The 13,631-nt window shown below is 41.9% G+C and overlaps 1 protein-coding gene across 2 annotated transcripts in view; it reads right to left on the reverse strand.

Annotated features, from left to right (window-relative positions):
• Tox3 (TOX high mobility group box family member 3) overlaps positions 1 to 13,631 on the reverse strand; it is a 100,342-nt gene that overhangs the window by 6,797 nt on the left and 79,914 nt on the right. For both annotated transcript variants that reach the window (XM_028871538.2, XM_028871537.2), the window contains exons 4-5: positions 4,451 to 4,720; positions 213 to 440 (exon numbers count right to left, since the gene is read on the reverse strand). In XM_028871538.2, coding sequence (XP_028727371.1) covers positions 213 to 440; positions 4,451 to 4,720 — 498 coding nt within the window. The remainder of the gene's footprint in view (positions 1 to 212; positions 441 to 4,450; positions 4,721 to 13,631) is intronic.

Below are 13,631 nucleotides of genomic sequence, written 5' to 3' on the forward strand. Positions count from 1 at the left end.
ACTGCCCAGATTTCTTCCAAGTCTCCTGTGAACCAATTTTGAACATGTACCCATAAGTTGACTAGAAATCAATACGAGTTGTTCGGGTTTATTTACGTATGTTTTAATTCCATAGCTTAGACGAACGGGCTTTCTTAAGAAGCAATCATATTAGATGTAAGAATATTCTGGTAGCTTTTTAAATACTTGTCTAAGATAGATGCTTGTCTTACCTGCTTTTGCTCCTCTCCAAGACTGTCCCACATAGATGCTACAATTTTGGAGACCTCTCCAAAGGTTGCATTGGGGTTTTGACCTTTAATTGCAGCCTGTGTGTCTCTGAAAAACAGGGCATATGCTGACACTGGCTTCTGAGGCTCATTGGGATCTTTCTTTTTCTTTTTCTTTGGAGTCTTGGGCTTCTTGCCAGAATCTGGGGCCGTTCTTTTCTCTCCAATGGCCTGCAAAGCAGGAAGAAAATTCACCGCCTAGAATGAACTTGCAGAGAATGCAGCAAGGCTTCCCCCAAGCCACAGTCCCTCTTTGAAGGTTTTGTTAAGGATCATCAACAGATGAATCACCACCAAAAGCGGGGGAGGGGCAAACTTGCTTAGAGTTAACTGGACAGCAGAGATTAGCATTTAGAACACTGATTAATGAGACCCGGAAGTAGCTTTGGTATATTCGCAACATATGCTTTCCATGGCAATTATGAGTAATGAAAGCCAGAACACTACACCAGGCTACGCTATCTATATACAATGCTGCACACGCACACATGAGCCCAGCAGTTCAGAGGCAGAGGGTTTAGAAGGAAAACCTAATAACATTTTGGATGGGGATCATATTCCGGTATTTTAAACAAGGTCCCCCGCTGCAGTTACACGCCATCTGTATGAGTGGTCAGAATTGATTTTTGTATGGCTGATTTTTTTTTTTTTTTACAAGAAGGTTGCTGTGCTAATGAGCCTCTGGAAGTGCAAACAGAAATTAGCTGTAATCACTACACTTGCACAAGAAAGGAAAGGTCACCTTTATTTCCTAAAATAATAACTTTCTAAAGGACAAGATACCGAGAAATATAAAAATGTCAAAACCACTTTAACTGGAGACAGAAAAGAAATAAATGCTCATCGTAACATTAACAGCCTGTAAAAGAACACCAGCTGATACTTAAAGTCACCAAGACTAAGGGGAAAACTACAAGAAAGCTATTCATTACACAGGGTAAGTAATTCTGAATGCAACAGCTCTGCAGAGAGACATGGTCCCAGTATAGACTCTAAGTCAGAACTTCCCTACATATGATCCGGGCAGACATCCAAATTGACACAGCCACACTTCCTATTCACTTGCTGCTGCCACTTGATGCTTATTTACTAGTTTGTTTATTTTTAGTTTATGTGTATGGGTGTTGTGCAGGCGTGTATGCTTATACACTACATGCATACACTGCACATGGTGGCCAGAAGAGGGCACCAGATCCCTGGAACTGGAGTTACAGAAGGTTGTGAGTAGTCATGTGGGTGCTGAGAACCGAACCTGGGTCCTCTGCAAGAGCGGCCAGTGCTCTTGACCACCAAGCCTTTTCTGCTGGCTCTATCACCTGCTTTTGATTGGCCACATTGTCATCATAGGGATTCCTATCAGAGAAGGAAGGCAAATGACTCACCAACCTCAGCTTTCTCTGGCCTAGATTACAGTACAAGCACACTGAAGATATTTGTCTGTGGTTTTATTTTCATCAAGAATCCTCAAGCATTTGGCAAAATCTGTTTAAAAGCCAGACTTAGGCCCAATGAACAATAATTGACTAACAAATTAGATTTACTAACAGATTAGATTTTAATGATCTTGAATCTTAATTCAAATATTGCTAGAGTTTTAAAACTTTCTAAATGGGGGTCATTTGGAATTTAATCCAATTACTAAAAAATTCTTAGGGAGGAACATAATAAGCAGTAACTTTTCTTGAGAACACTGAATATTTGAACCTTTGGGAACCACTGGCTGCCTTCCAGATCGCACTATTTTTAAGTGACAGCCACATCTACAAAGCATACAAATGGACTCACTTCCTTTCCTACTAAAAGACCAGTCTTCATAACTTCCGCAGTTAATTTGATAATTCTGTAGACACCACAGTCTTTTTTCTAAGTTTTCGGAATAAGCAAGACTTGTTTAATTCTACCCAATGACCTAAGGCTTGATGGGGAACCAGACACCTTTCAGTTACATTTTATGGAAGCCAGGTTCTCTCTCAATGCAACAAGGATAAAGCAATACAGCTTCAAGTGGAGTCCAAGTCTGGCAGTGCTGGTGCTAACAGTATGCTTATTTCCCATGCAGCTCTTCTTCAGTAAGGAGAGCTGGATCATGTCCTCTGTAAAGCCATATTAAAAAGTCAGCAAGTTCTGAGGCCGCTCTTGGCAAAGTACAGTTTGTCCTAACCACCATTACTTTTTCAGACTAAACTAGAAACGAAGAATTCCACAGTTTAAACAACGGATCAGGATACAGGCTCTTGAAAAACAAAACAAACAAAACAAACAAAAAAAAAAAACGTTAACACTTTTAGTAGCTGACTTCAAAAGGTTGAGAATGCTAGAAAAATATCTTCAACAAAAATAGTTATATAATGATTATTTTAATCCTCCGTTCTCAGATAATTGGCTTAAAATGTAACAAACTGGATTCTTGGTCTTCACATAAACCTAGACTCTCACTTAAAGTGGAGTAAGGCAGGGAGGAGGGGTCTTACGGACAATTTCTGTTTGACACAGGACCCGAGTGCAGTCAAGTGGAGAGAAGGATTCCAGTCAGATATGAAAAGTCATAGCTAGCTACGCAGCAACAGCCTGGGCCTCTCTTCCTTCACCACAGGCAAGTCTCCATGAGAAAGGCTATCACTAACTCCACATTGGTCAGCTCTGTGCCAGCTGGGTGCTGACCAGACACCGTACAACCAAACACTCCGCTTTAAATCCCCTTGCCTTCTGCAACATCATTCCAGCCTCTCTCTTTTCCTCATCTCTCATCTCTTCTTCCCTTTGCTAGCTAAGATAATGATGTGCAGAGTTCTGGCCATGACTATGACTCATTCCTTACATCGTCTTACACATGGTCCCAGATACCAAAGTTCCAGTTCCAAAGGGCTTGAGGTCCAGTCTCAAATGCCAGCACCTCAAACTCCCCCCACTGCAGGCCAAACCCATCCATGCTGGCTCTCAAGCCAAAATCCACTTTATCCTTTCCACTGTACCACCATATCTTAGTGATACACCCTCCTCAGCACCCCTCATTAACCTGGTATTCCATGCCCTTCTTTCCTCAGATAAAAATAAACAAGCCATCATGGCAGTCTCTTCTAATCCATCTCCTTCTCTCTTGACCCTCCCTGTGTACTCTTTTCTATGAAGGCCAAAGGGCTTCTTCTAAAGCATCAGTCTGATGACGTTATCCCTGCATACAAATGATCAGTCCTCAGTTACCAACAGAAGACCACACCACACACCCAAGCCATTTCTTCTACTTCTGCCCCCCCCCCACCAATCAAACTTCATGACACTCATAAATGGAGACACACTTCTCACTGCTCCTCATTCTTCCCTGAACTAGAACGCTGGCCCCTCTCTTCCACCTCACAAACTTTTATGCATCCTCTCAGACCTAATTCAAATACAACCTTCTCAATAAAGTCTTCCTTAATCCACTCTCCCGAGCAGAAGGGACTGTAATCTTTGCATACTAGTGACATCAATTATGTCACTGATCACACCTGGAACTGGTCTTAACATTGGTATTCACCACCCTGGCTTCTTAGAAACCTTTGTCCCACTAAACCCAAGAGAACTGACAAGCACAGAATAGGTCCAGAACACACCATCAGTAAAAGCATAATGAGTAATCACACATAATGTGTACATCACAGTGCTGCTCATTTTCATTAAAGTTACCCATCTGGGCATTCAGAAAAGCCACATCTGCAATCTATGTGTATTCAGAAGTGCATTCTCCAGGACAAAAGCAAAGGCATATAATAATTCAAACCCAACCAAGTGTCCATCACTGAGAAAGAGCACTTCTGAAAATGCGGCCAGCCAACAGAGGGAGGAAATGTGCTCATGTCAGCAACAGAACCCGAGCTTTCGAATTTCTGAAGTGTCTAGAATATTTGGAAACCTAGTATAGGCCTTTCCATTTGCAGACCGGGACAGTTAAGCCTCAAAAGACTTAAGGGATTTGCCTAACGTCTTACAGCTCTTGGAGACCTGATCTCCCAACTTCCACTTTAGCACCCTTTCACCAAAAATTGTGTGTGAAGAAAAAAAAATTTAAACCACCATCAACTGGAAGGTTTCTCCAAATCCATGAAGAAAAAAGGAGGTGATGCCATGAATGTGATCCATAACATGAGCAGGTACTGGCCCAGCTGTCTGCTAGGCTCCATACTAGGTCACCTCCAACTTACCCTGTTTGCCTCATCAGCATCCTCTTCGTTGATGGAGCTGGAAGGGGAGGGAGTAGCTGACTTGCTTGCTGGAGGTGAAGGGGATGTGTGGGGCACACTGGCCCCTCCCAGATTCAAGCCCAACTGTGCACTGAGCTGAGACTGGTTGATGGTGGTCAGCTGGGCAGGAGGCATGATCCCAGAGCGAGCAGCATCGGACATATGGACAATTGACCTCATGATCAAGGAGGGATCCTGGCGGTACTGTGACACTTGAGTGTGGCTCTGATCCTACAATGATAAGAGTGGAGGGAAAAGAAGTTGAGTTTCCCCAAATAACAATGAACTTGCAGGGTCCGTGACTCTGTAGGTGGGTCAGACAGAGCCTTTGCAGCTCTGACAAGACATTTAGATGCACACCACGAAGATGAAAGGCCAGAAACACAAAATGCAAAGATGCAACCCAGCTGTCTTGCTGTAGGATGGTTCTTGGATCACTTTTCTTAAAACACAATCTTCCAAAGGAGACCAACCCTTTAGGGGTTCACCAATCCTTTCCATGCAGCCGTGCGCTAACCAGGGTCATCCTGATTCTGAAGGACACGGCCAAGGGCATCTGGAAGTCGTTCAGTGTCTTGGCTCCCACACCGGTGCTTTCATTTAAACCCACTTTGTTTTTGTTTTCTTTTGCTGAACCCACCATGATTTAATGTCATAATACTTCTAAAAATATTTAATAATAGCAGGTGGGGACTTCCCCGTCAGCATTAGTTTTCTGTGAAAATGATTTCCCTGACTTCAGAAGTAGCCTGCCTTGTTTGGGGAGTTATATAAAGCCATTAAGGCTATTACTGCCTCCTTCTCTTTCCTTCCTTTTTAATACCAAAGAAGGCAAAATAAAGACAAGCCTTCCCAGCCACTTCTTTCAGACTTGTCATTTGTAGGGAGTCTGTGATTTGACTAAAACCTAATTCTCTTGATTCCAGGTGAGCTGGAATCTCATTTTATAGACCAAGTTAAGGATTCCTCACTGTCCCTTTTTGGAGTCTTCCTGTTAAGGTCCTTTTTGTTCTTTTAAAATACGCAGAACTGTCAATAGCGACATTGAGCTTTCTCAATTACATAGTCTTCCTGCCACTAAGCAAGCAGCCATGGCATAGAAAACTGGCTGTATAAACGATGACCTCACCATGCTACAAGGCATTGGGAAGCTTTTAAAGCAGCGGGTTAGACTGGTGTGTGCTGACCTAAGGCTGGATTTCTCAATTGTGGCTCTACTGACATGTTGGACCAGATAACTGGAGGCGTGGTCTGTGGCCTCTGGGTTCTGTGGAACCTCTGCAGCATCCTAAGCCTCCACCCACTAGAACTAAGCAGCCTCCCTTAATGCTTTTGGAGTACAACATCACTTCCGTGTGGTGACTACTGAGCTAGAGTGACATCTGGGATGGGAAAAGATAAACTGGGGGGTAACTGTGGGAAAAAGTCCCTTTTTATTTCTTAAAAAGTGACCTTTACTGTTAATAACGGTCACATTATAGAAGATTGGATTAGAGCAACAAGAAGGGTTCTTAACTTCTTCACATGAATATAAAATAAGTATATAAATATAAAACGCAACAAACAGACAAACAAAACAAGTGAAAACTGGAACACCACTCAGGCAAAACCAAACAGAGGGTTAAATCACAGTAACACTGGAGTTTAATAGTTTTTTTGTTTTGTTTGAAACAAGATCTCATGCAGCCCAGGCTGTCTTTAAATGTAGCCAAGGCTGGCTCTGAACTCCTGATTTTGTTTCATTTTACTTGAAACAGGGTCTCATGCAGTCCAGGCTAACCTCCAAAATCACTATGTAGCCAAGGCTAGCCCTGGATGTCTAATTCTTGACTCAGTTGGGATTACTGGGCATTTCTCCCTTCAGAAACCCTGTTCTTCGTGTTCTTTTGAGGCACCACCATTGTTCCCTTACTTCTAGTCTCAGTAATAGGTAATTGATTCATGCTATTTTAACTGCCCTGCCCATGTCTTATGGGATGCTTTCTTAATCTTTTCAGCAAACTTACGCCTGGAAGTTTTAAAGTTGGTTTCAAGTAACTTTAAGAGTATACTTGAATACATTTAATTTCGACTGAGTAATAATATGTCAGTTAACTGGCATGGCCACGTTAACTAAGTCTGATTATGAAGCTTCATCCTCCAAAGAGGAGTCACCTGCCTTTCACTGTTCCAATGCCTGTGAAAATCAGCCCAGACAGATGCTTACTGATTGGCCACCAAAACCAGCATTTGGATGGATTCTCATCAGCAAAATGGCAGCCAAGAACCAGGCGCTCCTGACAGAGGCTCCCGGCCACTCATACCTTTACTGCGGAGCTGGCTGCTGGGGCTCTCCAGCTGGGGGACTGGCAAGGAGCCCTCCATGGGTGTTTCCTGGGTGCTAGAATCTGGGCTAAACTCAGCATGTCTTGTTTCCTAATTTAACCCCTGGGACTGGGCGTTATTACGGTACCAATCCTTACACAGACATGGGTGAGATCCCGGGCCAATAGTCACCGGCTAGTGACTCTTGTGAAAAATGGTGCTCTAATGAGCTATGCTGCCCTAAGACTGGATGGTGCCAGCAAAAAGAAAAGAGAATGGGCCCTGGGCTCTCCACCACCACCATCCATTTGTTTTCTAAACTGAGTTCTCTAATTGTATTTCATTTAAAAAGACAGTGTTCTTCTGCAGTTGGGGAATTATTATGAAGAATATTGGTGGCAAGGCCAAGGCTTTGCCAAAACATAAGTCTTCAAACCCAAGAAGTTGTTGACCCATCCTTCGTATCTCCCACAGCACAAGATACCAAGAACCCTCTGGAATGTATTCAAGGAAACTCCAATTCACAGAATACTCATCAGAATGTGCCAAGGTTCCTCATGGCTCACAACCACCCTATCACAGCTTCCTATGTTGGAGGATTATCATATAAGATTAGTGGTCCTAGTGCCTATAGACTACAGTGTAGAGGGTCAAGCTTCTGTAGGGCCGCTAATAAGTAACAACTGCTCAGAAGACTTGGAGCCTCATCAAGCCCCATCATTTTCTATTAAAAAAGTACTTTTAAAGATATTTAGGCTGGGGATGTAGCTCAGTACTAGAGTGCTTATCTACCACAAAACAAAGAAACAAAAGAGTTCTTAGGACTCCTGATTTAAAAAAAAAAAGTCAGTTCCTTTTAAAAGTTCACTCTGGCACCATTCTGGTGCCCGTTAAAACTAAAAACTAAAAAATCAAATGTGATTCTTGTAAACGTTCACCAGAAATGAGGCTGGTGCATCCTACTTACTGTCACCAAGCTCCGGACAGAAGAATTGGTATGCACTTCTCCAAAAGAGCTCACAGCTTTGCCCAGGAAGAAAAACATAACAAGGAAATGCATAACCACACACAAAGCCCAAAGAAACATAACCTGGTTTTATAAATCATTTCCTCCCTATAAAACTAGGCCTTGAAAAGACTTACCAGTGGTCAACTTATATGAGCAAAATAAGTACTGGATTGTAAGAGACCTCTGTTAGGAACATGATTTGAATGCCAACAACCTTCACAACATGTATATATGTATGTATGTATGTATGTATGTATGTATGTATGTATGTATCTATCTATCTATCTATCTATCTATCTATCTATCTATCTGTCTGTTCATTTAGTTTTATGTTGTGGTTCCGGGTTCAAACCTAGGATCTTACTCAGTTTAGGCAAGGGCCCTAGCACCAGGCCATATGTTCACACAGCCCTTGAGAAAAACTCTTGTTCCAGGTCGAGGGAACTTCTTGCGCACACTGAGGGCGACAGCACAGAGTGTGCTCACGAATGCTGGAGGCAGAATTAATCAGGAGAGGAGACACCGGCCAGGAGCAGACAGATGGCAACGGGCCAGGGGAGATGAGGCAGGAGGATGGCAGGATTCCTCCTTGACGAAGAGCCCTAAGAGCTAAGGTACAAAGGGAGGCAGAAATCAACAATGAGGGAGAGGAGCAGAGCACCCCCAACAGAGGTGATGTGTGGAGGTGCAGGGCTCAGAGCAGGATGCAGTGGTGCACAGCAGAGCAGAGGCTGCTAACACACAGCCAGAAACAGCAGGGCCCTTAGGCTGCCGCCTGGATATTGGCTAGAAAATGACAGATCTGACAGACTGGCTCAGGACATCTGGATGGCAGTGTACAAGGATGGCACTGGACGTTCAATAGTATGTCTCCTACCTCGTGGAATTATTCATTCCAATAAACGTGAACTGACCACTCCTCATGGGCAGTCCAACTCCATTAACTTGAGGCGTTCTGTATAAATGTTCAGGTAACCACCTCAATCTGTGTTCTGAAGAGAACTCAAGGATGAATATCCAACTGTAGAAGGTCACTAGGGATACTTGGGTCCCTCACAGGAAAGCACTGCTGGCCATCTATGGGCCTGAAGTACCATACATCTATATGGCTCCCAACAAAAGGGTCGCTGCTCTGAGGGGTGCTCCTGCCTGTACCTGGTCAAAGGGTCTCTTCATTTTGTAACCAAGAGGCTAACCAATGGCCATTTTGTCAGCAGTCTCATGTTTTCTCATTTTGTCCGAAACCCTGCCTATTATTAAATATTAAACTTTTAAGTTAATTGTTTTTTTTAAGATTTTATTTTTATTATTTAAACTGTGCGTGCGTTCATGTGTGTGTGTGTGTGTGTGTGTGTGTGTGTGTGTGTGTGTGTGTGTGATGTGTGTATGTGTGTGTGTTTAGGTATGCACACATGAGTGCAGATACCTGGGCAGGCCAGAAGAGGGCACTGGATCCCCTGGAGCCAGAGTTACAGGCTTTTGTGAGCCACCCAGTGTGGGAGCTGAGAATCAACTCCAGTCCTTTGCAAGAGCAGTAGACAATCTTAACTACTGAGCCATCTCTCCTGACACCAAACCAAACTGTTCAAATGTGGATAATTTTGTATTAGTAAAGAGATGTCTCATCACTAAAATAATAAAAGACTCAGCCCACAGGTGCTGAGCCAAACACCAGATGACCATCAAGAGGAAGAAGTCATAATGTAGGATCTGTAAACCCTGGGGCCTGCCTAAATTTATGGCCCAAGGTTTGTTTTCACTTAGGTACAGACAAAAGAAAGGTGTGAAAGAAGCATTATCTCCCAATAGATTTTTCTCCTTGACTAACCAACACTAAGAGACAAGCAAGAGAACCTTCCTGGCTATGTAAATCCTCACTACACAACCGTGATTGCAAATCACACACAAGACTAGGGTGGCCAAGGGGAGGGGCCAGGTGGATACAGTGTGTTCTCACTTCCTGAGCCCGGAAAACTCACATCCCTTCACATTTAAATCTTTTTCACATCAGTATTGAGCAGCAATTTATCTTGGTACAAAAAGAAATAATTCCCCTAGTATTTATTTTTCCCAAATGCAACCTATAGACTTTTACATTTATTTTTTCCTTTAAATATTATATATTATTTTTCTATCTTACCTACTTATTAAATAGTGCTTCCTCCCATTTCATCACAGAAGGCATTTTAAATTTCATATGCAAATATATTTATGTGTCTTCTATCTGCAGTGTTGAGTAAATATTCTCTGTAACAGCTCAACATCGAGTTTTCACACTGGAGGACAGCATCCAATTAAGAAGCAAATAACCCAAATATGAGAGAGTGTGACTAAATAGATTTCCACTGAGCCAGTTTTTAATCAATATTTCCTGAGAACTGGAATAATTAAACAATTATCTGTAATAAATATTACATTGTATTAAAAATACCAGAGTAACTACAAATATGAAATATAGGCCAACAATTTTATGCTCAATTATTTAGTCATGTCCTATACCAATGTTAAAATTTTATTTATAAATTAACAACAATCAAGCAAACAGTTATGCTCAGCCAGTTATATTTCTAACCCCACAGACCATGAAGCAAATGCCACTAAGCAAGCCAATGAGAATCACAGACTCCTATTTGACTAACTTTATTTTTAAGATTTATTTTTTTCTATGTTCAGTTATGTGGGGGGCAGGGAGTATAGGCACATGAGGGCAGGTGCCTGTGGAAGCCAGAGGCTGCCAATCCCCTGGAACTGGAATTAGAGGTGGTTGTGAGCCATCCAATGTGGCCACAGGGATAGCAGGGGCAAACCCGGATCTTCTGCAAGAGCACTATGAGCTCTTCAGGGCCGAGTCATCTCTCCAGCCCCCATTCCACCAACTTTCCATAGCCACACTGTTCAATTGTACTTAATCACTTCTCTCAGGTTTATGATCTCATACATGATCTCAGGTTTACAATTTACCTACAATGGTTCTATGCAAAACAGTCTCATTTTAATCAACCGTTACTTTGCAAAAATAAAAATTTCCAGTTTGTTATCAAGCACTGGATGGTACGTCGCCGTACCGACTCTGGTCGCCGTGATGCTTCTCTGTGTTAGTTGAGTCAGTGCCAGGCTTATTTCCTTTAATCCTATATTACATTTTAAAGGAGGAATCCTAGCTTTCCAACTGTTTACACTCTAAGTTTCCTTCCCTTCAGTTTAGTGCAGCAGTCAAGTAATATAATGAATATTATAAGCCAAACCTTATAATGAATAAATACACTTTCATTCCTTCAGATACTGAAGAGATGGAATAGCTCCAGACCCAAGGCCAGCCCACAGATGCAGCAGGTTCCTGCCAGCCTGGAGGGGTGGGGTGGTGGAAATCCGGCAAAGGCCACCTACCACAAGATGGCAAGTGCTGTGACAGTGAGGATCTGAGATAACCAGAGTGATTTTTCCTCTAACACATACTGCGTCATCATTCAGGCTGATCCTGGAATCTGAACTTTATAAAATGGTGCCTCTGCCGTCCCCCAGCACTGATAAAGTCTGGCAACACTCAACGGTGGGTGATACAAGCTACAAAGAAGAGACGTGGGAAAAAGTTGACCATGTCACTGTTGAAGAACAGCTCCCTCTAAAACTTACCAATCAAGTCAACTGCCATGCCTGACACTGCACAAGAGCCGACTGCAATGATTAGTTCTGAGCAAATGCCTACTTTTACAGATAACCCTACCTCTGACCTTAAAGGCAGCATTAGCACCCATACGATGAGGGTCAGTGGTATTTACAGGCCAAAAAGAAAGAACGTTTTAAGCACTGGATGATGGTTCGAAGCTGTCTGCTTCACTGGGAGGGGCAACAGTAGTGCATGTGTGTCTGGTATATTTGGCAGCTGGTCCAACATGGAGTAACAGCTACATGCTAAAAGGTGTCTTTTGTGATAGCCACCTTTAAGCATTCAGACTGTGAGTTTTGATATTATGGTGAGGAGGCACTGATTATTTAAAAAAAAAAATGTTATAAGCAGTATAATCCATTTCTGGTTATTAATAATCCATAGAGCTTAGTAGGTGCTCCATAAGTTTTTGCTACTGGTTAATGTGCTTTGATTTCATAATTCAGACTTTGTATAGTTGAGGCCTTGTCCACTAAAAGTGAGGGATTTGCTTCTTTTTCATTGTTAACTAACAAGGAAAATGGTTTTGACAGCAGTTCCACTTAAAATACACAGGCACAGCAATCATTCAATCTGTATGAGAACTCGCCAGTCCCCGATGGCTGAGCGGTAACCATCCTATGGAATTCAGCAGCCCAGCCTCTGTTGACAATGGCAATGAACATGTTCATAATAATAATAAGGGCTTGTTTTAATAGAACGTTCCACACATTAAACCCATTAATGACCCATGAAATAACTGTTTTATCTGTAACACATTAAGCGACATTACTAAAAACAATGTATTAATTGGTAGTGGGCTATTTCTTTGAATGTAAGTTTTTTTTTTTCCTTTGAAAGTATAAGATAGCAGGGAAATCATTTCATAAAGACAAAAATAACTTAATCAAAGTTAGAACCATGCTGACTGTGTGAAGAAAGAAAAACTGGTAAAATAAGCTCAGTAATTTTAGACATACCATTGCAATGCACCCCCACTTTTCCGATCATAAATGCTATCTACCTGGGTTTCGAGTTAAGCATGTTATTAGCATGTGAAGTGCTCAGACTTCCCGGCCTGAGTCTTCCCACAGCCTTTCTCTCTCACTTGAACAGATTTAGACACTTCACACTCAAATGTGTTTCCTTCACCTCCCCCCATTTCAATTTTCGACCACTATCTTTGATGCCCTACAGTACCTACACAGCATTTTCTACACACACACACACACACACACACACACACACACACACACACACACACGCTCACTATCACAAACAAATCCAAAGCAACATCAAACACAACACACAGGCCCTCTACACAGGAACTATAATGCAGGCAGAAAATGTGTGTGAATTATCAGTGTGTTTTATAAATTCTCTTTGGGGGGGCATACAAAATATCAAACTAGAGACAATTACTTCACTGTCTGTTTCTCAGATATCAAAGGGAATTTTGAAATTCATCAAAGCTAACCTTCTGTTATGTACAACAGGCTGAGCTGAAAGGAATGTTAACAAGTTCAATTTTCATTCAATCAGCAGTACTGCTCTCCGAAATGTTTCATTGCAGGAAAGAAATAAAAATAATCTATATGGTAATTATGAGAATGAATCCCCCAGTAACTTTCAGCTACATGAAAGGTCAGTTCTATTCAAGATATTTTATCAGCCCCCTGCACATACTCCTGTCCTGTCATTTTAAATCTGAACAGCATTTTATTTTCCCATTTACAGCTACCTGCAGAATTAAGTACTTAAGCCAAATAAGAAAAAAAATAGGAAAAAAAAAAAAAAGAAAAAGAAATGTTGAATGCTGGCAAAGGCTATAATAGCATAGAGATAAATCGTTCATCTGCTCTCTCTCTCAAGCCTCTGGGGCTGCAGATTTTTCTTCTCCTGGTGCACTGTGGGTATTCAAAACTTGTTCAACATGATTTCATTTCATTTCAGGCACTGCCTGAGAAAACTAAATTACAGAATCAATCATACAGAAGGTCAGAGTGAGACTTCATTACAAGTATTGCATGCTTGCATGAATATCTTTCATTTATGACTGACCCAATATGTCACAATAGCTGTCTAGTAAAAATAATCCACTTTCTGAAATTGATGTACTACTGATGTCGGTGCTACTCAGCAGGCTGGGCAGATTATGGAGAGGTGTTAAAAAAAAAAAAAAA

The sequence above is a fragment of the Peromyscus leucopus genome, chromosome 5 (assembly GCF_004664715.2).
Source record: "Peromyscus leucopus breed LL Stock chromosome 5, UCI_PerLeu_2.1, whole genome shotgun sequence".
NCBI lineage: Eukaryota > Metazoa > Chordata > Mammalia > Rodentia > Cricetidae > Peromyscus > Peromyscus leucopus.